Source organism: Corvus moneduloides, chromosome 1, assembly GCF_009650955.1.
Source record: "Corvus moneduloides isolate bCorMon1 chromosome 1, bCorMon1.pri, whole genome shotgun sequence".
Classification (NCBI taxonomy): domain Eukaryota; kingdom Metazoa; phylum Chordata; class Aves; order Passeriformes; family Corvidae; genus Corvus; species Corvus moneduloides.
Genome location: NC_045476.1, coordinates 47566023 through 47594000, shown reverse-complemented (window position 1 = coordinate 47594000; position 27978 = coordinate 47566023). Strand labels below are relative to the sequence as shown.

At 44.1% G+C, this 27978-nt stretch overlaps 1 protein-coding gene across 1 annotated transcript in view; it reads left to right on the top strand.

Moving 5' to 3' along the window:
• CHN2 (chimerin 2) overlaps window positions 1-27978 on the top strand; it is a 167178-nt gene that overhangs the window by 76792 nt on the left and 62408 nt on the right. The window contains exons 4-6 of the mRNA XM_032108932.1: window positions 18155-18186; window positions 21291-21404; window positions 23073-23358. Of these exons, the coding sequence (XP_031964823.1) occupies window positions 18155-18186; window positions 21291-21404; window positions 23073-23358 (432 nt within the window). The remainder of the gene's footprint in view (window positions 1-18154; window positions 18187-21290; window positions 21405-23072; window positions 23359-27978) is intronic.

The following is a 27978-nucleotide window of genomic DNA, read 5'->3' as shown; positions in this document are numbered from 1 at the left end:
ATGTGTAATTTAGTATTCAAACTAATTCTAACAAATATAAAAATTGCAAGTAATTTGAAGTCCTTCATGCTTTTGGGAAGACGTCTTTCATTATTGGCAAATTCTACACTGTTTGCAAGGAAATTGAAGCGTCTGCTGCAAACCGAATCTGTGACAACAACACATAAACAAGGATTGGGGGTTGGTTTTTTTTCTCTCACCATTCAGCATTTTCATCATTCCTTCATCTTTTCCATTGCCATCTTTCACATTCTCTACAATCATTTGCTCTTCCATTACTTTTCTGTTGCTCCATAGTCACAGGGGCTTTAGCCTCAGATCTATGCAGTTTTACCATCTAATTTGTGCAGATTTCTTGATAAACTATACGCTAGAAATCACCTCTCCTGATATGTAAACCACCAGACTAAAAGCTGGGACTGTAAATAAAACATGAATTTTTATATCTTTGTGTCTTTGAGCTTTGGTATCATGATTTTCCTTTTCTTCTTTTGGTTGCATAAATATCTTGTCAGCAAAAGCAGGTTATTCCTGCAATGGGAATCATATTGAATGAACTGTTTGGGCTTCAGGTATCCAACATCTTTTAATTAATCACCACGGGCAGTGGACTAGTGTGAATATCCTACCTTCCCAATAACATTGGATTTCTGCCAATATCCTCATTTGTAACCATATTCCTTCCAGCAGTGTTTTAATGATTTAGCTTTTAAATAGAAAAAGTTCCATTTAAAAGCTCTATTCAGCTGGAGGAGTAACTTTTAAATATTGAGTGGTGTGGTGATCGGCACCAAAGAATCAGATCCGTGTTGCGGGGAAGTCACATTATAAAGTGTCTTTTAGGGTTTTTTCTACAGAAATGCTTATGAAAAAATTACATTCTCAGAAAATAACTCAAGCTTTCAACTTCCTTGTTTTATTCAAAAGGAACTTGTCAAATGAGTCTTAATCTTAAGAAGTATTTCAGGAGTAGATATTCGAAGTTAAAGAATCTTTTAAAGAAATGGAGGCTTTAACAAAGTTAAAAAATTAAGAAAGTATGGTGACATTACTTTGGACTATTTTTGGTTAAACAATAGGCATATTCAACATTTTTTCGAAGAGGGGACGAGTCTTACTCATGAGTTCTTGGATTATTTGTGTATAAATATTCATACCTGTGAATGGTATTCCCATTCTATTCCAAGAAAGCCTTAATTGCTGATAGCAATTTTTGAGGCTGGTGAATTTGTCTGCATTAGACCTTCCACATTCCTAACAGTGCCTTGGCCAAGCCAGTGTCAGCAGCATTGAGAAACTTGTCTAAATTTCCCTAGTGTAGACAAAGCCTTAGAGCCCTAACTTATATTATTATGTAGAAAAATGTCAGTTAATTGCCTTCCTTGCCGTTCTGAATTCCAAATAGGTTGTGTCAGAAGCTATAGACATTATTGTCTCTGCCTTTAAAGCATAAAAATCATGGTTTCTTGACTAAAAACAAATATGATTACAAAAGGGAGACTGTTCTCTGAAAAAAAAATCCCTTTTTCTTTTTCCTTAAGTCATTGTAAGAGATTAAAATAATGATGGCATATTACAGTGTACTGCTGAGAGTCTTAAACCATCCAGAGGGTCAGAAACTGTTTTGACCCTCTGGGTATCCATTACCTACATTTATCAAAACAAGTCTGTAGACAGTGGCATTTCATAGAGCAGAACTGTTGAAATGGTCACAAGCAGGTTTGTAAAGCTGTTGCCCTCTTGTGCATTACAAGCTGCAAATACGCAAGATTATTACACATCTCCAAAACTGAACTGTTGGAAATTACTCTTTGCTCCGTTCTCCTCAAAGTTTCTTCTGAAGCTGAGATTCAAGCTAAGAACAATGCAATTAGAAGAGTATCATCATTTAAACGACTGCAATATTAAAAAACTGGTTACTTTTATCAGTCCTTCTTTCAGATACAACAATACCTTAAATTTGTACATTAGGAAAAGCTTGTGATTAGGCAAGCTTGAGCAAGGTTGTTAAAATTCAGCCTTAGTAAGATATTTGCATAGTTTATCTGACTGGATAATAAGTATTTAATCCTTGCAATAAGTCTTCCATGAATTCCCTTACTCTGCTCACTTAGTGACCTTTACAAGCTGAATATTTCCTCTTTCCTTTTGCCCTCATCTTTCTAAGAACAATTTCCATACTGTGGTAAAGTACTAGAGAGCTGTAATAGGGCATTGAAATTGGCCATAAAATTGGTGGTAAATAATGTGAGTAAATGGGAATTTTCATGGCACTTGTTCAAATCACTCTGCTGCAAAAAGTCAGACACTGCCATGAGGTGTCTTTTACTGTCAGTCCTGAGAGCTTATCTGAGATAATTCAGAATATTATATTATCTTTCCCTTAGAAAGAAACCTCAGAACACACACAGTGACACACCAAGAGACCCCATTAGCCAGCAATTAAGTGAAAATGAGCAGAATAGTGCTGAAAACTGTTTTCATTAATGAAAATGTTTGTACATGTAAGACTTAATGGAGCCTATATTTTCAAATTCTTATAATATTGCTGATGCTTTAATTGTGTTTTTATAATCCTCTTTATGATAGAAACAAAAAGAAACAAAGAGGACACAGCAGTAGTCTGTGGGTTGCAAATGAAGCTAAAGAGCAATTTTGAACAGACATTGACAAGAGGAGGAAAGTTCTTCAGCTGAAATCCACAGCAAGGAACTAGGAAGCCTGGCTGCACTGGTGGTGGCTGAGAAGAGTAGAAGGCCAGGAAGGGTGCTCAGTTAAACTGGTGCAGAGGGCCTGTGGAATGTAAAATATATTTTATCCAGCATCCCTCTAAACTGACTACCTGCAGGCTTTTCTACATAAATTTAAAATGTGGGTTTAAAATTTTACAGAAAAATGTCATTTTTCTGTAGTATCTCCATAATGAATTTTGCCCCACAGAGTGCCTGTGGTTCACAGCTGAAGGAAAAGAAAAAAGGGAGGCTGGAATATTGCTTGCCCAAAATTCCCTTATACTCATCATATCAGAGAAATTTGCAGGTGTTTTTTTCCAAGGCATTTTAATGACTGTCAGGAAATCTCATCTCTAGTAGAGTCCATGAGTCTTGCAGTCTCACTCTGCTGCAATAGTAAGGTGGTGGAGCACTCAGACGTAGCCACATCATTCTCATTTTAACAGTCCATTGACTACTGAATGGAGGAGAAAGCTTCCTAATTATTCTGCAGGCATGATAGTAAATATTTCATTTAAGTAGTTACAGCTAAACAAAACTAGGAGAGGTTTATCTGTTTCACTTGAATTTCCTCAGTTTTGATTTGCTAATGGTCTAGGTTATGATTTGCAAATTAGACCAGTGTTCATCTTCATCAGAGGAATATGGTATGAATCAGTTGGTGCATTTATTGATCACTGTGAAATGGGAAAGTTAAAACCATCTTTTTAGAAGACATGATGGCAAGCTCTGACTTGTTTGATGAGCACAAACTGTAGGTAGCTGTCTTTATGGACTGATGAACATGCTAATTATCCTTCTGGGTTTGCTTGAAATATTTGCTCCTTTCCATCTCTCCTTGGAAGTGGGTGATGTGAATGTGTCTGTGTTTGTGATTTTGCTATTCTCCTAGATTTTTATTCTCTTTTATCCTTGTTACATATCACTCTTTTAAGCTGGTTCTTTTTATTTAGACATAGTGTTGAATATAAGAAGTTTTCAAGCCAAAATAAATGAAAGCCTCTTTCATATTTTGACCTAAAGTTTATCAATAAGCCCACATGTAGGTGAAAAAGCTATGTGCTTGTGCAGATTTACACACCTGTTCCAATTCAGGCCAGTATTCCTTTGTGTGTGGTTAAGTAATGTCCAGAAGGGGGTCTCGCTGTCTGTGCTCTCTGATTGATACTTTTTGTCTGGTATCTTTTTTCAAATTTCAAGATGAGGAACTGTCCTGGTTTAACCCCAGCCAGCCGAGCCCCACACAGCTGCTCAGTCACTGCTCCACCAGTGGGATCAGGGAAAGAATCAGAAGGGTAAAAAGTAGAAAGTTCATAGGTTGAGACGGCTTAATAGTGAAAGCAAAAGCTGCACAGACAAGCAAAGCAAAACAAGGAATTAATTCACTGCTTTCCGTGGGCAGGGAAGTGTTCGGCCATCCCCAGGAGGGCAGAGCCCCATCATGGGTAATGGTTACTAGGGAAGACAAATGCCATCACTCCAAATGTTTCCCCCTTCCTCCTTCTCTCCACTTTATATACTGAGCATGATGCCACATGGTCTGGAATATCCCTTTGGTCAGTTGGGATCAGCTGTTCTGTCTGTGTTTTCTCCCAGTTTCCCATGCACCCCAGTCCCCTCACCAGCATTACAGTATGAAAAGCAGAAAAGGCCTTGGCTCTGTGTAAACCCTGCTCAGAAATAACAAAAACATCTCTGTGTTATCAGCTTTCATCATAAATCCAAAACACGGCCTCATACCAGCCACTGTGAAGAAAATTAACTCTACCCCAGTCAAAACCAGGAACTCAGAGTATTGAGCAATTGATGAGTTTGTATTTACTAATATGAATAAATACAGAAACTTTGCCCATCTCTCTGTCTTACTTCCTGTACTTCCTGTACATATATGTATATAGTAGCTACAGACAAGAATGATTGAATCAGCCAGTTACACACATCTTTTTGGAACTGTGCACTGTTGTGGCATGCGTCATATGAATGTTTCAGTGCTTCTCACTTGTTACAGAAGGATCCAGGGCACTGATGTGGCTTACTGCATTTATCTGCTGCTGCTGGGGTTATTTTTCTTCCCATTTAAATGACTCAACACAGCATTCTTGAAAAAAGGAGCATCGTTTAAATGCTGTATTCAAATTTTTCATCTTGCACTCAGGGTAACATCAATATTCCTTTTACATTTAATGATGCCCTTACTGAGTGAATGGAAGCTGCATAACAAAATAGATGACTCCTGCTTTTGCTGTTGAAATTGTTTGAATCTGACCCTGTCTCCCCTGACTGTTTAGCAGAAGCTTTCTTGATTAAGATTTATTTCATTTTATTTTAGCTCATGTTCAGGAGACCATTATTTTCTTTATTAGGTGAGAAAGTATTTTGATTTTATTTTCTTATTCAATCTTGATCTTTTCTGTTAGAGCTGAGTATATACAGAAATATGTTCTGGTTTAGTAGCAGTAGTGATGTCCATGTTGGGAGAGATTTTTGTTACCTCCTGGAGTTTATAGTGTTTTGTCTGGTGTATTGATTATTGGCTGCTAGTCAGTTTGCTCAAGGTCATAGAAGGGAAACAGACCTGAGTTAAAAATACCCTCAGAAAGGATGGCTTAAAGCAGCTCTTTTGAAAGTTTGGTACAAGCAAATAAGTAAACAAGTAAATTAAATTATTTGAATATCATTTGTCTTTAAAAATGGTAGAAATAACCTTGACTGAGTGGAAATCAACCTGCAATAAGTGCCACAGTAACAGTCACATCTGCTGAGCTTCCTGTGTTTCTTTGCTCTGTGTTATCCTTCTGCAAAAGAATCACTGCATTTTACCTTCTCCTTAGGTTGCAGCACGCCATCAGAGCAGAGATGTTGTGCAGCTTTGAAAAGCAGTTAAGAAAAGCATTCTTTGTGCTCTTCACTTTTATCTTAGATTCTTTTACGTTCTGCATAATGGTGACGACCACTCCTACCTTCTCCCGGGTGCAGTAAATTTTTCCACAGAATTATTTTGTTAGAAGATAGCAAACACAGTTTGGCACTTCGTTATGACGATGGATTTAAACTGGCTTCTGTTATTTAGTTTAGTGGTGACAAGTTTATCATGTGAAGGCTTGTTTTTCTCCTCCAGAACAGTTCACTTGGTGCACTGCCTTCTCAGTGCTGCCTTCTCTCCTGAGAGCCTCATAGAGGTGGGCAGAGTATTATTGTGGTTTTATATGTGATTTGTACAGCCTGCTCAAGTCTTCTCCCTGCTTATCCCTATCTCCTGAGAACAGTCCAGGCAGAGATGAGGAATAGGCTGGACTGTGCTACCTTGGGGCCAGAAGAAACTCAAGATGTTGTCATTCCTATGTCAAGAAGATAGGTTTGCAAATCCATTTATTAAAGCCTTGAAAAAGGCTTCATGAGGATTTCTTGACTGCCTCTGCTTATTTATTCAGTGTTTAATTATTTTTAACATTTTCCTAAGTTCTATCTTCTTTTTAGCAGTTTAAGCCTATTTCTTTTTGTTACATCTAGTCAGCGCACAGACAACAAATTCATTTCCTCTGGAAAGCAGCCTTTTTTGTACCTGTCTGCTACAGCCCCTCTCTATCTTCTGCTCTTTAGGCCAATCTTTCTTCATGTCTTTTCACGGTTGCTAAATCCCTGCTCACTCCATTTATTTGCTCCAGTCCTTCTTGAGACGTGGTGCTGAACCCACAGTCAGTATTCCATCTAGAGGCTTTCTGAGTGGACATTGCAAGGAGAGGATTATTCTAAGGTGTCTTGTCGGCTGCATTCCTGGGTTTGTACCTCAGTGTGACATTCTGAGTTTGGCCGTTTTTGCTACAGACAGCATCAAGTGATTCAAGTTCATTTATTGATCTGTAACGATGGCAGGATCCTTTTCTGCAGAGATCTGTCTAGTCATTGGCCCTCTGGTGCTTTGAATGGATTTGACATCTTGCTCCCAGCTACTTTCTTGGAGGCACTATAATCCCTCGCTGTCTCGTGGCTGAATGTGCATCCCTCAAGCGGCCATAACGCTGGCGTCTCCATGACTCTGTGACTGAATGACAAAAGGAGATGCACACTTTCCAACCTATTCATGTCACCTTTCTCTCTGGACAGCCTCTGAGACATGGGCAGTGCGGGTGGAATATGTCCTGGGGACTTGGGCATTGCCGGTTTCTTTCTGAGGAATGCCTTTGCTCCTCACTCACCACACAATCAAAGTACAGGAACATACTCATGACATTACGCGTGCTGGATAGGCTTGTCATATGAAGCCTGTTGGATCAGTCATGCTGAGTGACATTGACTGAAAATCTTAAGGGAAAAGACCATCTTTTTATTGTGTAGGTACACTTTAAGTTCCATAACTGGCCTGTCTTTGGCTGGGAACTAGGCATGTTGCGTTGCTGCTACTCCTAATGACAAAATTAGCAACAGACTTTATGCTGTGAAACATTTTTGCAAAACCAAGAGTTGTTTCTCTTTGAAAACATTGGTGCCAGAGAGCCTGATAAGATAATAGAAAAAAAAGTGGTTAAAAGGTACAAAAAAAAAAGCCTTAGATAAATATTCCCCTTCCAAAAGAATGTTCTCCCAATTTAAATTGCTTAAGAATCATTGACGTGAAATAATTTGTCCTATTTGGAGAGAATTTTAGATATGCTAATTGATCTAAGTAGGATTTTCCTTAAAAAATTTGGAGGCAAAAAGAAAGGTTTTGTAGGAGTAATGAAATACAGCATAGCTTTCCTTCATTCCATGTAATGAGGCCTTGCAATTTCCCTTAATCCGTTTTGGTTGTTGATTGTAGGTACAAAGTTTGCATTGGGCTTATGATAAATCTGCCAAAAGCTGAACAATACAGACAATAAACTCCTTTTCTTTACAGTCTTTTACTGGGCTTGTCTTGAAAGCTTCTCTCCTATTTCTCTTTATGTCAAACTGAGCTGAAAAACATATTTATATCCAGTCAACCAGAGTTACTGAAAAATAATTAGGATTGTTCCAAACAGAAAATATATCAGATTAAACTTCCTTTGGGAAAATGCTTCACTGCCTGCTCTGAGTAAACACACCAACATTATTAACTTGTGGATCTTGTTTCTCTGTTCTTTCTGTGTGTTGGAAAACAGAGAACCAGGTGCAGCTACCCACCTTATTGTTTCCCTTCCCTTTTTATATTCTCATCATGGATATATTAAGGTAGTGGCTGAAACAGATCCACAGTACACAATGTTGTGCTGTGCTGGCCCTTCTGAATTAGAGAATTGCTGTCCTAGGGGTATTTCTAAACTTTCATTCCAGCATTTCTGTATTTCAGCTCTGGCTACTGGATAAGAAAATATGTCTTGTGCAATGAAGCTGAAGAGAAATTAAATTTTTCTGAAATTAGGGTTATCCTGTTTCTGTGGTAGTACTTAGGCTGAAAGAATTCTTCAGGGTATCTTCTAATCTTCAGTGTAGTGTGGCTTGGATGTCAATGCTTGCAATGAAAATCTGTCACATTATGGGATGCTCACCTCCTGCCTGCATGATTCCCAGTAGTTTTGTGATGAGCTATCTTGCAGAGTGGTGTGGGATTTTAATACAATAATCTGTACATTAGTGGGAGTATGTCATGCTAGGGCTAAACCATCCTGGCCAGAAGAGGAGCCACAAATCCCAGTGCATTAAAATTCAGTAAACTTCAAAATTATGTAGACATAATATATTGAATTAGCTCAGATAGCTAGCTCATTTTAAGAAGGCTTATTTTCTTCTCAGTGTTGACATCAAATCCAAGTACAACTAACTCCATACCTTGAAGAATATGCTATAACACTGTTAAAAATTACGTAAAAGCAGACTGTGAACAAGTAAGTTTTTTTGGGAGGTGGGGAGAGGCAATCGGGTTTGGCAGGCTGCGAGTATGCAGAGTCTTTCAAACACGAGCTTCCAAAGGCCTTTGTAGAGTGCCAGGAGAGCTGTGCAGGGTTTCATTTCTCTTGGAGCATGCATCAAGATTAGATGTCATTGAATGTTGCTGTCTTTGTAAGATTACTGGATTAGTAGTGATTTAGGTTGTTTTACCATACATCTTATTTCCTGATCAATGTGAAAAGAGTTTTAAACAATTTTGGCATTCACTGGTGTTTCACAATTTATACAACGATGAATTTCATTAGTGATTTTCAGCATTTTCCCTATGGTTTCTGGAACAACAGCCAGAAATGCCTGCTTTGGAAGAACATTTTTGGTTTGAAATTGGCAATAATACCTTTTTCTAAGCCAAAAAATTACCATCTCACATTTGAATTGAAAGCTGCCATGTACTTCTAGTGGAGAGGGAGAAACCATTTAATTTATCTTTTGTATGGGAGAAGTAAAAGCAAGCCAGGATGCTCTTTAAGGCAAAATATGTTTCCACTAGTGAAGAGCTTTAATTTGCCTTATGTAATTTTCCTCATTTTTGTACTTTGTTTTTGTCTGTTAGCATAAGAGTCCATAAATGATTCAAACCCTCTGATCTCTCTCCTTGCTCAATGTCCAGGGAGTGATGCATAGAGCCAGCTGGTTGCCTGGGAAAGGTGGCTCTATTTTCAGCAAGGAAATTGTGAGGACTGTACTGAAAGTGATGGAAGTGTTCTTCATAGGCATTACCGATGCAAAAAAACCTGAGTGTGTGTGTCCTCAGAATAGGACTGATTGTTCTGGGCTCCTACCACCAGGAAACAGTCACTTCCCTACCTGCGGATTTTCTGCTCTTTCCACTGCTAAGAGTTCTTTTAGGTGGATCTGCTTGACTTTGTGTGTGCAAGCCCATTTATAACAGGAGAGGAAAAGCTAATCCCAACTGAATTTAAGTCACCTTTGCCTTCTGGAATATATAGAATTTCCCTTGAAGTTTTTACACAGTCTGCAGTCGGCACAAAACAGACCTAGTGGCTCCTTTGATATTTTTAAGCCTCTGCTTCATCAATTGTGCAGGCTTTTGGTTTATTTCCAACTTCAGTCCAACATTCTGGTTTTGATGTAGAGACCCTGATGTTATTTTTGATCTGTTATCTTGCTTTAACTTTGTTTCCTTGTGTTTGTTCCTAGGGATAAATTTGGTTAGGAGAGAAATTATTATTTCAGGGTAAAGGTTGCAGTGAGCACAAGAGGGGATTTTTAGATTCTGAGGCACCTGGATGGTCTGACAGATCTGGAGCTTCGTTTTGGGAAATACTACAGTATCTTTCCTGTCTACAGCCAAACACTGAAGTTGTGGTGATTTTAGACACATGAATGCTAAAAGACGTTAGAGTGAAAGTTTTGTTCTATGGAATAGGGGAAAGAAGAGAGAAGTAGAGAGGAGAGGCTTTGTGTGGATTCTCAGCAGAGCAAATCTTTTGGCTCATGAGCAGCAGGAAGAGTAGAAATCACATTATCCAGGGTGGTTTAGTCAGTTGCTAGTTAAATGATAAAAATTTCACAGAAAAGTTTGTATTTTTGCATAAATAGTGTGAGAAGGATGAAAAAAGTGTGCCTCCCTTTGTTCAAGGAGTTATTTCCAGATTGCTTTTATACTTTCTATATCTATTGTTATATATATATACATATATGGGGGAACTTGTGCTTAAAGGTAATTTTGAGGGTGGGTGCTAGTAACTAATTTTTCTGAGGTAGATTGGGGTTTATTCTGTATATAAATGCAATCAAGGTAAATGAGTATTTTTAAATAGAAGCAGATTCTGACTACTAAATGGAAGTCATGCTTTACTTCTATACTCTAAAGGTTTTATTTGGCTATTTTCAGTGTTCTGAATAGCCTTTGTTTCCACGGAAGAGAAGATTGCATGTGGTGGTCTTACCTAACCCAGCTTCTGATACCCATTTTTTAATTGAGTTGCCAGCTAAATCTATGCTTTCAAGGGTTATTAAGGTCTTTAAGGATGACAGGAAGGCTGCACTGTTCCAAGATAACAAAGTCACATAGTGCTATTGAAGATGAACGTACGAACAACCTCCTTTCAAGACTAATACGTCTTTTCTTTATATTATTTTTTTACTTATAAAAATAGAAACTTAAATTGAATTTTTACACTTTCTTCTCTGAGTTCCCATATATGCACATAGAAACACAGCACCTGCACTTGGCAATTCCTTTGATTCTTCTCACTCTTCACTTCTGTGTTTTCTTTTCCCTCTTATTCCTGCCCCTCAGAGCTCAGAAATGTTTGTATCAAGGTATTATTCCTGGGCAGGAGTTTCAAGGGTATGATACTGCTATTGTTAGTGCCGTGCTAGAAAAGAAATGCCGAGCTGGGAAAGAAACACAGTAAGGACTTGATTGAACTCCCATAGGTTTTCCATTGAAGATTCTCATTATCTTGTACAGACTTTTGTTCATCTTGTGCTGTGTTGTAGCCCTAGTGACTGCAGGGTAGAAAGTCAGCTGCTTCTCTTCTGTGCTTGGTGTGTAGATTATTGAATCAAAAATGTGACAGTTATGCATTTGCTATTCAGAAAAAAAAAAAGGAAAAAGGAAAATCTTTGCCAATGAGTGAAATAATAAGATATTGTGAAAACAAGAACAAGGGCACTTGTTTCCAGTCAGAGAAATTGAGCAAAAATCACTAAATGGGTTTTATGCTAAAGAATGAAACAGTCTTGAAACCACAATTTGTCTACATGCATTAGCATGTATGAAGTAGTAATTCCACTGATATAGACATCTTTATTGAGATATACAGAGCTCAGGTAATCTTCTTCAATAATTTGGAGGCTTCATGTTTATTTTATATGAAGTTCTGTCACACTTGTATGAAAGCACTGACTGAAGCTGCAGCCCAGCGAGATGACACTATTGATACGTGCTGCAGCTGGAGAGCTAGGGGCTCCTTCTGAAGACACTGAGGTGTGGATGCGCCCGAGCAGAGAGCCGGGCTGTGCTGATGACCCATGGCCGGGCTGCACTGATGACCCATGGCCGGGCTGCGCTGATGACCCATGGCCCGGCTGCGCTGATGGCCCCTGGCCGGGCTGCGCTGATGACCCATGGCCGGGCTGCGCTGATGACCCATGGCCGGGCTGCGCTGATGACCCATGGCCGGGCTGAATTAATGACCCATGGCCGGGCTGCGCTGATGGCCCCTGGCCGGGCTGAATTAATGACCCATGGCCGGGCTGCGCTGATGGCCCCTGGCCGGGCTGCATTAATGACCCATGGCCGGGCTGCGCTGATGACCCATGGCCGGGCTGCGCTGATGACCCATGGCCGGGCTGCGCTGATGAACCATGGCCGGGCTGCGCTGATGACCCATGGCCGGGCTGCGCTGATGAACCATGGCCGGGCTGCATTAATGACCCATGGCTGGGCTGCGCTGATGACCCATGGCCGGGCTGCATTAATGACCCATGGCCGGGCTGCGCTGATGACCCATGGCCGGGCTGTGCTGATGACCCATGGCCGGGCTGCATTAATGACCCATGGCCGGGCTGCGCTGATGACCCATGGCCGGGCTGCGCTGATGACCCATGGCCGGGCTGCGCTGATGACCCATGGCCGGGCTGCACTGATGACCCATGGCTGGGCTGCATTAATGACCCATGGCTGGGCTGCATTAATGACCCATGGCCGGGCTGCGCTGATGACCCATGGCCGGGCTGCGCTGATGACCCATGGCCGGGCTGCATTAATGACCCATGGCCAGGCTGCATTAATGACCCATGGCCGGGCTGCATTAATGACCCATGGCCAGGCTGCATTAATGACCCATGGCCGGGCTGCATTAATGACCCATGGCCGGGCTGCGCTGATGACCCATGGCCGGGCTGCGCTGATGACCCATGGCCGGGCTGCACTGATGACCCATGGCCGGGCTGCGCTGATGACCCATGGCCGGGCTGCATTAATGACCCATGGCCGGGCTGCGCTGATGACCCATGGCCGGGCTGCGCTGATGACCCATGGCCCGGCTGCATTAATGACCCATGGCCGGGCTGCGCTGATGACCCATGGCCGGGCTGCATTAATGACCCATGGCCGGGCTGCGCTGATGACCCATGGCCGGGCTGCATTAATGACCCATGGCCCGGCTGCGCTGATGACCCATGGCCCGGCTGCATTAATGACCCATGGCCGGGCTGCACTGATGACCCATGGCCAGGCTGCGCTGATGACCCATGGCCCGGCTGCGCTGATGGCCCCTGGCCGGGCTGCGCTGATGACCCATGGCCGGGCTGCGCTGATGACCCATGGCCGGGCTGCACTGATGACCCATGGCCGGGCTGTGCTGATGACCCATGGCCGGGCTGCACTGATGACCCATGGCCGGGCTGCGCTGATGACCCATGGCCGGGCTGAATTAATGACCCATGGCTGGGCTGCGCTGATGGCCCCTGGCCGGGCTGAATTAATGACCCATGGCCGGGCTGCGCTGATGGCCCCTGGCCCGGCTGCATTAATGACCCATGGCCGGGCTGCATTAATGACCCATGGCCGGGCTGCGCTGATGACCCATGGCCGGGCTGCATTAATGACCCATGGCTGGGCTGCGCTGATGACCCATGGCCGGGCTGCATTAATGACCCATGGCCGGGCTGCGCTGATGACCCATGGCCCGGCTGCATTAATGACCCATGGCCCGGCTGCATTAATGACCCATGGCCGGGCTGCATTAATGACCCATGGCTGGGCTGCGCTGATGACCCATGGCCGGGCTGCATTAATGACCCATGGCCCGGCTGCATTAATGACCCATGGCCCGGCTGCATTAATGACCCATGGCCTGGCTGCATTAATGACCCATGGCTGGGCTGCGCTGATGAACCATGGCCGGGCTGCGCTGATGACCCATGGCCGGGCTGCATTAATGACCCATGGCCGGGCTGCGCTGATGACCCATGGCCGGGCTGCATTAATGACCCATGGCCGGGCTGCGCTGATGACCCATGGCCGGGCTGCATTAATGACCCATGGCCGGGCTGCGCTGATGAACCATGGCCGGGCTGTGCTGATGACCCATGGCCGGGCTGCGCTGATGACCCATGGCCGGGCTGCATTAATGACCCATGGCCTGGCTGCATTAATGACCCATGGCCGGGCTGCATTAATGACCCATGGCCAGGCTGCATTAATGACCCATGGCCAGGCTGCATTAATGACCCATGGCCGGGCTGCATTAATGACCCATGGCCAGGCTGTGCTGATGACCCATGGCCGGGCTGCGCTGATGACCCAGGGCCCGGCTGCATTAATGACCCATGGCCGGGCTGCGCTGATGACCCATGGCCGGGCTGCACTGATGACCCCATGGCCCGGCTGCATTAATGACCCATGGCCGGGCTGCACTGATGACCCATGGCCGGGCTGTGCTGATGACCCATGGCCGGGCTGCACTGATGACCCATGGCCGGGCTGCGCTGATGACCCATGGCCGGGCTGAATTAATGACCCATGGCTGGGCTGCGCTGATGGCCCCTGGCCGGGCTGAATTAATGACCCATGGCCGGGCTGCGCTGATGGCCCCTGGCCCGGCTGCATTAATGACCCATGGCCGGGCTGCATTAATGACCCATGGCCGGGCTGCGCTGATGACCCATGGCCGGGCTGCGCTGATGACCCATGGCCGGGCTGCATTAATGACCCATGGCCAGGCTGCATTAATGACCCATGGCCGGGCTGCATTAATGACCCATGGCCGGGCTGCGCTGATGACCCATGGCCCGGCTGCATTAATGACCCATGGCCCGGCTGCATTAATGACCCATGGCTGGGCTGCACTGATGACCCATGGCCAGGCTGCGCTGATGACCCATGGCCCGGCTGCGCTGATGGCCCCTGGCCGGGCTGTGCTGATGACCCATGGCCCGGCTGCATTAATGACCCATGGCCCGGCTGCATTAATGACCCATGGCTGGGCTGCACTGATGACCCATGGCCAGGCTGCGCTGATGACCCATGGCCGGGCTGCGCTGATGACCCATGGCCGGGCTGCACTGATGACCCATGGCCGGGCTGTGCTGATGACCCATGGCCGGGCTGCACTGATGACCCATGGCCGGGCTGCGCTGATGACCCATGGCCGGGCTGAATTAATGACCCATGGCTGGGCTGCGCTGATGGCCCCTGGCCGGGCTGAATTAATGACCCATGGCCGGGCTGCGCTGATGGCCCCTGGCCCGGCTGCATTAATGACCCATGGCCGGGCTGCATTAATGACCCATGGCCGGGCTGCGCTGATGACCCATGGCCGGGCTGCATTAATGACCCATGGCCGGGCTGCGCTGATGACCCATGGCCCGGCTGCATTAATGACCCATGGCCCGGCTGCATTAATGACCCATGGCCGGGCTGCATTAATGACCCATGGCTGGGCTGCGCTGATGACCCATGGCCGGGCTGCATTAATGACCCATGGCCCGGCTGCATTAATGACCCATGGCCCGGCTGCATTAATGACCCATGGCCTGGCTGCATTAATGACCCATGGCTGGGCTGCGCTGATGAACCATGGCCGGGCTGCGCTGATGACCCATGGCCGGGCTGCATTAATGACCCATGGCCGGGCTGCGCTGATGACCCATGGCCGGGCTGCATTAATGACCCATGGCCGGGCTGCGCTGATGACCCATGGCCGGGCTGCACTGATGACCCATGGCCCGGCTGCATTAATGACCCATGGCCGGGCTGCATTAATGACCCATGGCCGGGCTGCGCTGATGAACCATGGCCGGGCTGTGCTGATGACCCATGGCCGGGCTGCGCTGATGACCCATGGCCGGGCTGCATTAATGACCCATGGCCTGGCTGCATTAATGACCCATGGCCGGGCTGCATTAATGACCCATGGCCAGGCTGCATTAATGACCCATGGCCAGGCTGCATTAATGACCCATGGCCGGGCTGCATTAATGACCCATGGCCAGGCTGTGCTGATGACCCATGGCCGGGCTGCGCTGATGACCCAGGGCCCGGCTGCATTAATGACCCATGGCCGGGCTGCGCTGATGACCCATGGCCGGGCTGCACTGATGACCCCATGGCCCGGCTGCATTAATGACCCATGGCCGGGCTGCACTGATGACCCATGGCCGGGCTGTGCTGATGACCCATGGCCGGGCTGCACTGATGACCCATGGCCGGGCTGCGCTGATGACCCATGGCCGGGCTGAATTAATGACCCATGGCCGGGCTGTGCTGATGACCCATGGCCGGGCTGCGCTGATGGCCCCTGGCCCGGCTGCATTAATGACCCATGGCCGGGCTGCATTAATGACCCATGGCCGGGCTGCGCTGATGACCCATGGCCGGGCTGCATTAATGACCCATGGCTGGGCTGCGCTGATGACCCATGGCCGGGCTGCATTAATGACCCATGGCCGGGCTGCGCTGATGACCCATGGCCCGGCTGCATTAATGACCCATGGCCCGGCTGCATTAATGACCCATGGCCGGGCTGCATTAATGACCCATGGCTGGGCTGCGCTGATGACCCATGGCCGGGCTGCATTAATGACCCATGGCCCGGCTGCATTAATGACCCATGGCCCGGCTGCATTAATGACCCATGGCTGGGCTGCGCTGATGAACCATGGCCGGGCTGCGCTGATGACCCATGGCCGGGCTGCATTAATGACCCATGGCCGGGCTGCGCTGATGACCCATGGCCGGGCTGCATTAATGACCCATGGCCGGGCTGCGCTGATGACCCATGGCCGGGCTGCACTGATGACCCATGGCCCGGCTGCATTAATGACCCATGGCCGGGCTGCATTAATGACCCATGGCCGGGCTGCGCTGATGAACCATGGCCGGGCTGTGCTGATGACCCATGGCCGGGCTGCGCTGATGACCCATGGCCGGGCTGCATTAATGACCCATGGCCTGGCTGCATTAATGACCCATGGCCGGGCTGCATTAATGACCCATGGCCAGGCTGCATTAATGACCCATGGCCGGGCTGCATTAATGACCCATGGCCAGGCTGTGCTGATGACCCATGGCCGGGCTGCGCTGATGACCCAGGGCCCGGCTGCATTAATGACCCATGGCCGGGCTGCGCTGATGACCCATGGCCGGGCTGCACTGATGACCCCATGGCCCGGCTGCATTAATGACCCATGGCCGGGCTGCACTGATGACCCATGGCCGGGCTGCGCTGATGACCCAGGGCCCGGCTGCATTAATGACCCATGGCCGGGCTGCATTAATGACCCATGGCCGGGCTGCGCTGATGACCCATGGCCCGGCTGCATTAATGACCCATGGCCGGGCTGTGCTGATGACCCATGGCCGGGCTGCACTGATGACCCATGGCCCGGCTGCATTAATGACCCATGGCCGGGCTGCATTAATGACCCATGGCCGGGCTGTGCTGATGACCCAGGGCCCGGCTGCATTAATGACCCATGGCCGGGCTGCATTAATGACCCATGGCCGGGCTGTGCTGATGACCCATGGCCGGGCTGCATTAATGACCCATGGCCGGGCTGCATTAATGACCCATGGCCGGGATTCATTAATGACCCATGGCCGGGCTGCGCTGATGACCCATGGCCGGGCTGCATTAATGACCCATGGCCGGGATTCATTAATGACCCATGGCCGGGCTGCGCTGATGACCCATGGCCGGGCTGCATTAATGACCCATGGCCGGGATTCATTAATGACCCATGGCCGGGCTGCGCTAATTGGGGCGCCCCGGGAGCGGCCCCATGCCAAGGCCGGGCGGGCAGCGCCCCCTGCCGGTCCCGCCGCGGGAGCCGCCGGCATGGGACACGGGGACCGGGAATGGAACAGGGAGCCGGGGCTGCCGAACGAGTCAGCCGGGCGCGCGTGCTCCGAGCTCATGGCATCCCTAAGATTTGGTTCCAGCATCTCTGAAATAATTGGGAGTTCTCCCGCCGACTTCCAGTGTACTTTGGGTCGGGCCCACAAAAACTTGAGACTTCACAGAATGTAGGACTCGGTGTAAATACATAAAACCCTGTTTGTTCAAAGCATATTAGACATTTTGTTTTCAGTCTGTTGCCATGTAAAGGCAAAAATGTATATAAAGGATATATAAGTATATATAGTATATATACATAATGCATATGTAATATAGATAAAGAGTATACAAACGTATACAAAGGGTATATAACAAAAATGGTCCTACTTTATGTTATAAATACGAGATTGGCAAAACTGCAGTAAAATATTCTTTGGTCAGATTTCATACAATTATGTGTAGTTCTATTTTTTGACCACTGATACGTGTTTTCCCTCCCAGAAATATATCAATAAAACCACCTCTTCTGTTTTCATTTTTCTGTTCTTCTGTGTAGTCATGTTCCAGTCACAGTTCTGAATGTGCAGAATTTTGTAGCTTGGATGGGTGCAGTAGTCCTCATTATTCATCAAGAGTAATTTATTTTTATGTCGTTTATTTGGAATTATGTTTTTAATGTTTCTTTCCTTCAAATTTTAGGTGGAGAACAGACCAAAGTATTACGGAAGAGAGTAAGTGTTTTCTCTTTTAAGTGTAGAGTAAGTGTTTTCTCTTTTAAGTGTCTGTTGGATGTATCCAAAAGTTGTTACTCTAGAGCAAAAAAAAAAAAAAAAAAAAAAAAAAAGGCACCATAGAGGTCTAATAAAATATTTTATTTTACCTTTCACTTCAAATGGGAGCCAAGTATAATGAAAGCTTGATAGTATAGTTGTGTCACAGTCCATTACTGCTGCTCACAGTCCTTGGATTATGCTGTTGTGTGAGCCTGCATGTTTATTTTACTTTTCTCAGGAGAGTTTTGGGGGGGGAAAAAATTGCCTGGGGTATTTATTCCTTTTATTTTGGTTGCTGCTTAAACCTGTTAGTGGTCCTGCACTGGCCTGGGGAGGGGGAAAGCATCTTGTCTCTCTCAGTGCCTTTTTGTGAATGTTCCGATGCTTTCACCACCCTACTGAGTTGTGGAGGTATGTGTGTATACTACTGCTTGTGTAACTGCTGCTCTCCCTGCTAAAGATACGAGGTCCAAAATACCCAAAGAAGAGGTGTATTTTTGTTTGAAGGAAAATAACAAACCACTAGAGTGTGATTCCTTTGCACTCAGCAGTCTTTTTGCTGATAAATAACTGGGAAGGGGCTGTGTTGTGCGTTAGCATGGAGGTCTGGGCAGGTGAAGTTGAAAGACACAGCCACTGCAGCAGCCACCCAGACTTGGCATTTGGCCTTTACTTGAGTAATATACTGAGACCCCAGCCCTTATCACTAGCTAAATTACTTAGATCCCATGTTCTTTTTTTTATTCCATCCCAGACATACCATCTGTGTTTAATGATCCTTTTCTACCATCAGAAGGCTCAATAGCCGGTAGCTTTGGCCCTGATTACTGAAGTTTCATTTTTTAAATATTATCTTTGCCAATGAGGAATTCAGATGCAGCCACTAGAGTACAACAGAGCTGAAGACAGCAGCCAGTGGAGTAACACTTCACACTTCCTACAGCAGGACTTGTAAAACCATTGCTGCAATCTCTTACCAAGGAACGTGCTTGGGTTTGTGGAGCAGCAGGGCTGGCAGGAACTGCAAGACATCACCCTGGTGAACCTGTCCAGGCAAGATCACCTTAGTTATTATCATTCAGAAAGGAAATTTCAGAAGTACTGAGGCAGTCCTGTAAAAGCAATTGACTCAGTACTCAGTAGTACTTAGAAAGAGAAAACAGGAATTTCTAGGGAAAGAAACTGAAAAACCCATAATTACATTACTATATAATTCTGTGATGTGGCTGCATTTTAAGTAGTGCACATAATTCTGGTCCCTCTCTACACTTTCCTCCTTCATCCTTTTCACAAAGGTTATAGGAGAAGAGAAAGGTACTGTGAGGGGCAGCAATGGTGGAGCGAAGGGATGCAGCTCCTGCCACAGGAGAGCAGGTCTCCTCAGTGGTGCCCAAGAAAGGGACATGCACAGCGTCCTTTTCAAGTTCATTGCCAGAGGCAGCTGCGGAGGCCAAAAGCACCGAGATCTAAAAGGGTTTACAAGTGAGATTCTCACATACATGAAGGGCAAGGTCACCAGAGATCAGACACGATTGTGTCTAAAGCAGTGATGGATAGACAGGGATGTGAAGTGAAAGAAATCTGTCACTGCTTCCTGCACTCTTTCTGTAAGCATTTCTTGTCAACTGCTGTCAGAAGCAGGCATTAGTTCAGGGGATCTTGTACCACATACAAGCTCTTTTCATGCTCTTATAAAAATGTGCTAAAAATACCCATAAGAAAGCCCACACTACCCAGTGCTTACCACTCATGGTTAAAGAAATTTCGCAGGTGCCCCAAGTATCCCATACAAGTGATTTGTCCTAATATCTAACCTAAAGCCTGGTGTATTTTGTGGGGAATAGCTTATGCTTATTATTTTCGACTAAAATTATGAATTTCCCTGAGTTTACTGGTAAAATCATGTTTAAGTTATGTCATTTAAAGGCTGCTCATCCCCCACCTGTACAGAGAAAAAAGATGAATGAATTCACATTACTTTTAATACAAAGTCACTCTGGAAAGGTCATCTAAACCTAATATTTTCAACATGTATTAGCTGTGAAAAGGCAACGTAAAGAGAACGGAACAATTGCATTTACATCCAGTGTGTTTTCTTCTCTTTCACTACCAAGCCAGAGGCAGTGTTAGGAATGTGCCACTTCATATGTATTGTCAGAAAAGAGAAAATGCTGAAGGCCAGTACATTTTAGTGCCTTTTTTTAGACAGCAGCAAAAATAGAAACTTTCAAAACCTCTGAAGAGACCTCAGAGACTTATCAGCTAGCAAGATGTGCGTAGGAGTTAAGACTCAAACTGCTGTCAAGACTGAATTTGTACTTATGGAAAGATCACTGCTAAATATTGGTTTTCATAAGGTTAATTGTGCATCCTAGGCCCTCTTTCTTTCTAAAAATAGCAATGACAAAAGAATCAGAGAAGTATTGCATTTTTCCAGCACTGAATGAGGAGCTCCTTGACATGAAGAAAACAGTGTTCTTCTCAAGACTTCTCTGAACCTTCTTCAACTTTAATATATGCAGAATAAAATTTTGAATAATTGCTTCCATTTTTGTCTGTTTTCGTTACAAATTTGAGGAAGCAATATAATATTAGAATAAAGCAAATTGATAATAAGAAGACCTATGATTTTAATTATACTTAAATATTTATGTATATAAGTGCATATCTTTAAATAAGTACATATTTAAATACAATAATTGCATTTTTTTTAAAATGCCTTTTTGCCTAGTTTTCAATTCTGTTGTAAGGCCATTAAAAAGGAATTAAGGAGGAGGGGTGTAGACTGGTAAAAGAGCAAAGTTGTGAAAAGACAGGTTATTTACAGAAAATAATCTCGGTTGCAGCTGAGTTTATACTGACTGAAAGTGCCTTTACAGTGTAATTGTTGTGTCTATGCTGAACTTGTCCAGGCCAGGCGACCATCCTGCTCCTTGGATGCCACCCTGATGGTTTAGACCACGGTACTCTAGAGTGCTGAAGTTTTCAAATGGTTTCTGGGGTGGAGAAGGATGTTTTTCTGGTTGGATTATTCTATAAGTCACTGAAATATCTTCCCTTAGGTTTCACGGGATCATTTCTCGGGAGCAAGCAGATGAAATACTTGCTGGCGTAGAAGGAGCGTATATTCTTAGAGAAAGCCAGCGGCAACCCGGCTGCTACACCCTTGCTCTCAGGTAAATGCTGTTTTAATAGAGGCTTACAGTTACAATGGAAATGTGCTTAATGGAGGGGATTATATTGGTCCCTTTTACGTGAAGTCTGTCTCCACCGTTACTTAATACACTGTGTGATACCAGAGTGCTTTTACACCCTCTTGTCAGCAGTTTGACCATCACGGTACTGCAGCAACCCAGTCTCTCCTTCAGCACCTGGCTAGGAAGTCCTTTTCCAGAAGCAGATTGTGCCCATTTTCAGATTTTTTTTTGCCTAGAGTTAAGTTTTGTAAAGATGAAGCATCTCCTTGAAAACTCTGTAAAAGATGTGAGGAATACGGAACAGGAATGCGTCCCAGTAGAGGGCACAGCCAAGTTGTCCTCTGAGCTCAGTGTTGTGTACAAACATCAACAACTATCTGTGATAATAACCCCAAATAAAGCTGGGAAATCATGATGTCTAGAAGCTGAAAACTGGCAGTTTCATCAGGCAGTAGGAGCACAAGTTTGTCATAGAAACACGTGAAGCATGGATGCTGCTGCTCAAAGAAGGAAGAGTCTGCTACTCAACTGAGTGAAAAATGCAGTGGGAACCCAAGCTCCAAACTCACTACCCCTCATAGGTGCCTTTCCTGGCTTAGCTGTGTCATTCAAAACCTGCCCCCTCAGGTCTTAAAGACACTGTGTATTAGTGGCAAGAGGACAAGATTTCAGCTGGGTTTTGATGAAACCAACTCCTTGGCAATATTTTGCAATTTTTATAGCATTATTACTCCTGTGAGATATACACAAACTAAAAGTCTCCATTTTTACCCTTCTGCTGGTAAGATACGAAGAAAAATCCTTTGAGGAGTTACCCCAAGTAGCTGTAATACAGTGCTGAAATCATGCTTAGAATTTGTATTGACGTGCAGATGGTAAAGCTGGAAAAGCTGGTGAGTCATGCCAGCTAAAAAGTGGTGTAAATTAAAACCAATTTGTGTCAGCTGAAAAAGAACAAGCACAATTTTTTGGGATTTTGGAGGAGATTTCAAAATGAAGAATAAAAAAAATAATAAAGGATAAGAATTATGGCAAAATGCCTATTGTTTTGATGAAACAACATGTTTTCTAAATCCATCTGGATAATTATTTGTAGAAACAAAAAATGAATTTAATTATAAATTGGGAATTCATATGAAAAATGTGGGTGAAAAATAAGAGGCTTACACCATGTGATTTGAAGGCCCAGCAAAATCTACAAAGACATGCAGTTTTGATGCAATAAAAGGACCAGTTAACACAATATCATATCTTTGAATGCTGTAATCAATGATGGGATTCCAGCCTCAGTGTCACAAACTGAATGTACTGCTACAGCACTTGGATTATTAAAACACTTAAAAAATCCAATAGATTACACCTGCTGTAGATAGGGCTAGAGTTTTCCTACATAACTTTGGATATTTAATTGGGCCCTGAATTAGGAGCTTGGTCTCCCTGGCTTCCTTACAGAGGGGTGATTCAGACCCTTAGGATTTTGACTACTTGGTAGATGTCCATCTCTTTGTTGACTGTAAATATGCCCATATGTGGTTAAGCACCCGCTTTCTGCACCTCAAAAATGCTTCAGGATGGAAGAGCCTTCAACACAGTCTGAATTCTCTCTCTCTTTCTTCTCTCCCTCTGTTTTTTTTCTGGTGTTTGCAGATTTGGTAATCAGACCTTAAACTACAGGTTGTTCTATGATGGGAAGCACTTCGTTGGGGAGAAAAGATTTGAATCAATCCATGATCTGGTTACAGATGGCTTGATAACATTGTATATAGAAACAAAGGCTTCTGAGTATATTTCCAAAATGACAACAAACCCCATATATGAGCACATTGGGTATGCCACTTTGCTTAGAGAAAAAGTGTCCCGGAGGCTGAGCAGAACAAAAAATGAATCAAGAAAAGCAAGTGTAACGAGTGAAGAAAATACTCCAGTTGAAAAGGTAAGTATTCAGTTTAAAATTTTTGTAATTAATACCAGTCTTTCTATCAAACCTGAGAGGAAAAGGTGTTATGTCAGAAGACCTGTCCCTATTTTTCTATACTTTGACAAGTATTGCTATCCCACTGCAAAATTTACATCCTGTTAATATGATCTTGACTCCCAACTAATATTTGACTGGAGCTTATGATGAAAACTTTCTAATAAGTACCTAATGCAAATGTTTTCACCATGTAAATATATGGATATATACAATTTAACTTAGGAGCTACCTCTAAAATTGGTCACAGGTTATATTTGTCGATGTATACACTCAAGCATTTTCCACAGTAGGGTTATAAATCTGGTTCCCACTGACCCTTCACCACAGCTCAAGTTTGTTATCTTTCTGTACATGGTCCAAAGCTCCTCTTCTCTGCCAAGCCTTTGGTGGATGGGTCTCAAGTTGGGATATTGTGTGTTTTCTTTCCTTTTCATGGATCTGAAATTGGGGTGTTGTCTGTTTGCCTCCATTTCTTCTTGCTCTTCTCGTTTGAAGTGGGCTTTCCTTCATCTCCTTCTCTCATGCACCGTATCCCATAGCATTGTATGGACTAGGACTTACATGATGATAAACTGAGAATTTTGTGCAGTTAGCAGCCATCTGAAGATGTAAAATTAGAAATTATTTTACATATGAGAAACAGCCTTGTAAGCAGTGACATGTGGATATTTTCATTTCCCAGGTGGTATGGCAGTAAGAGCTGTCAAACAAAACTTTTTTTTTGAGTCTGGTCCTTGTGCTGAATTGACTTACTGACATCTGCTAAGCATACTTCTGCAGTGTGACTGTTGATTTTAGTGCTGGCCAGCTAGTTGGGGACTAGAGCCAGTTTGTATTTGGAAAGCAGAGAGTGAACTTGCTGTCATATAGTCATGGCAAGTATGAAAAGAGATCAGCTTTTTTTGTGTGTATCCTCATCTCTAGGACACTTTTAGCAGAATTATCTGTTGGGTTCACATATCTGCGTTGGCTGATTATATACTGGCTTGGATTTCTCAGTTATAATAATTCCTTGAGTGACTGACCTGACATGTAAACCTATTCATCCTCTATAACAAATTAATTCAATTTACAATGACATTTTTAGGGAAGGCATACTGATGCAGGGAAGGCCTTCTGAGAATGGCACAAGTCTTCCCTTCAAGTTTATTTCGAAATGAATCCAGTGGTAATGGTAGTTTTTGGTTCAATTGAATGGTATTGCAATGTCCAAGAGGAGTAGATGCCATTGAGACATCCAGTGCTCGTTCAGTTGATTCCTGTGATTGGTCACTGGTTGATTTTGAATGCTGTAACAGGCATGAGAAAGGGAATTTTTACTTTATTTGAGGCACAATAAGAAGTAGACATAGTGCAGTGTGACAAACTTTTTGTGTAGATGTTTCTGTGTAAGTAAGAGAATGGTCCAGAGGGTGTTCGGGAACGGGTTCATTAGTGGGATGGTTGTAAATATTATTACATTCATGTAGTGTAATAAAGCAATCATGATGATTGAAACCCATGCTACATTCTCTAGGAAATCAGAGAATTTGTTTTGTACAAGGAAAAACACAGTTTCAAAATTGTGTTTAGTTTTACTTACAGTTTCTGCAGTTGAGGAGGAAGTCTTTTGTAATTCTCAAAGTGCTCTAAAAGGCCTCAGAGGAGTTTGCTCTAGTACCAAATATTCCATAACAGATTGTGTTTTCTGTTGTGCTTGGGGTTGGATGTCATTATTCAGGCTGGGCAGCTTTGAGTAGGTGGTGTAAAAATTGTAGACCAACAGAAGGCAAACCACTGCTGAAGGGACCCCCGCCTCTCTCCTTCACCACCTGCTTTTTACTGACGTACGGTTTTGTGCAGCTACACAATAGGTGACACTAGCAAACAGCTCCGGATTAAAACTGACTCAGCCAGAAGAAAGGATAAGTGAATTTTCTGCTGGGTCTGCTACCTGATGCAGCTCATGTTAGTGGAAATGCAGCACAGAGGAGAGTCCAAGATTCTTCCCTGATGACAGCTTAAAAACTTATTATATTGGCTTAATGTGAGAGGAGTGCTGCATTCTTAGTTCCAGGTACCTGTGCTTGAAAATGTTTGGAGTTAATGTAATGCTCTGGCAATGGTGAAAACACACCTCTGGACCTCATTAGTGATTGTATTAGGTCTTCTTTTGTATTGCTGTGGAATGAAATTTAAGTGTTCAGAGGATTATTTACCTCTGAAGTGGTTCATGATGTGAAAGGCATCATGAAGGCACAAGGCCTACGAGGACTTGTGCTCATCTAGATTTCTGTACATGCAGGCAGGAGCAGCCTGTAAGGCTGGGCTCTGTGGCTGTGCTGTCATGTAAAAATAGCTGGCTTCAGCTAAGCCACTACACTGTTGGCAACCTTCTGTGCCTTCTCCTATGCAGAAGGAGGAATAGCAGCTGTTTCTAACATATTTTTCTTGCCAGGAGGAGTAGGAGCAATCACAGCTATAAGAGGAGTGGGGCTAAATAGGCAAGGGGATCTGCTCAGGCTGGAGACCTGATTTAGCAGCTAAAGCCTCCATATTGATGATTAGGACTTCTCTACCAGTACCAGTAGTTTTCCATCATCTCATGCAAATACATATGAAAAAAAAAGATTACATCATCTGAAATATTGGCAACTAAAAAAAAAAAGCTCACAAAAGTCTGTATGGTGAAGCCTACCATAGCTGCTTTTGATTCATATTCTCCTGGGGGAAGTCATGAGAGGTTTGGTAGTGGACAGAGACTCAGGGGTCACCTTCCATTTTGTTGCTCACAGTAGCCTCAGGTAAAGTATGGACTTGGCTTTGGAATAAACTGGTGAATTATCAAGTGTTTGTCAGTACTAACAAATGGGGATAAAACAGAATAAAGGGAATTTCATGTTTGTTTTTACATAAACTTTAGAAGTCCTCTAAAATAGAAGAATATTATGGGGAAGTGGTAGTTCAGTGAGAGTTCTATCAGATGTTTTGCTTGAGGCTGACATGTTGTACAGTGTATTAGACAAAGGCCATGGTTTGCCCACAAATCACAACCTTCACCCACTTCTGTAACTCCAGTAGATTTCAGACCCCTAGAAATAAGTTAATGAATATTCAGTATGACATTTTCCTGCAAAGTAAATTCTTTGCTGAATGTGTGAAAAAACATTCATGGTTTTTTTTCTGGCCAGCTGAACAGATAAAATATTAAAAAATAAGATTACTGAGTTGGTTTGTTTGAAAGTGCTGCCTAGAGTGTTTTGAATGATTCAGAAATGATAGGGAAAAGCCATACATGAGGGACAGAAACTTCCATTATTTCTCAAGAGGAAGATGAGAATTCAGCGCTCTAAGGTTAAGCACCAGTACTCTTCTAAGAAATTAGGCTCTTTACAAGCGAGATTTTCTTTCATACTGAAAGTAGTTCCAGAGTGTGAAAGTGCAGCTGAAGGCATTTATCTCCTCGGTGGGTTTGTTAACACCATCCAGGGAGTCTGTTCGTTCTGTCGCCTCCCGTGTTGACAGCAGGGATTATTCAATGTCTCTGTCACTCCAGTGCCACCGCTCCCATGGGGTGGGTCGGCCACCAACGCACAGGCTGGCAGGAGGAGCCAGCATTTGGATGAGATGTCTTGGTACTGCCTGGGGTACTTGTCTATTCCCATAATGATAATTTCTTTGAGGTTATAATTAGTGGAGTCATGCCCATTCCAGAAGGGGGATGTGATAATTGGTCTGGATTGAGCTGTTGTTGTTCATGCTTTTTTATCCAACATTTTTTATATCAGGCCTAAGAAAACATTTATGCTTTAACATACTTCATGCTGGTGTTTAATCCAAAAGTTATTTCTGTCTGACTTTGATGAGGTGCTTGATTTGTAGACACAAATTCTAAATTTTAGTCTCAATAGTTTAACAGATCTTTAATCTGAAAGGAACCGCAATGATTTTTAGGAATGAAGTGTTGTGGGAGAATAGCATGCTGCATATTCTTTCTTAGCATTGTAGGCAATTGTCATTTTAACAGGATCCAGGTTCAACAACGATTTTGGATAGAGTTTTGTCGTGCAAAGAAAATTTGATGATCACATGTTGTCTTTTTAGGGTTGTGATTTAAGCTTGGGCAAGTTGTGATCACCTGCTTTATGTTTGTTCTGTGTATGGAATGCTGTACTTGGGGCAAATGAACACATACTAGAAGATGTAGGCCAGATAAGTACCTGGTACCAGTACGTCCTGTAATTAATTACCAGTAGTTTCAAGTTAATGGTGAATGTAGGAGAAGTGTAACCTGCTGTAAGCAATTAATCTTCACATATAGGAGTGAAAAAAATTGCAGTAATCTGTCACTAAAATATGTAGTTCTGAAACATTTATTGCTATTGTGTTTTCCTGCAAATGCTGCCCTTACTGAGTCAGCAGTCTTTGTGTCACAGACAAGGAGAAAATAGTACTCCTTTCTAATCCTACCTCAGCAAGTAAAATTTGGAAAAATATATTCGAGGAATTAAGTGTTGGAAGTAAATGCAAGCTGTGGTTTCATGAATGCTCTGATCAGGTGTCACAGTTGCTGATGGAAAGCCATCCTGGTTCCACTTT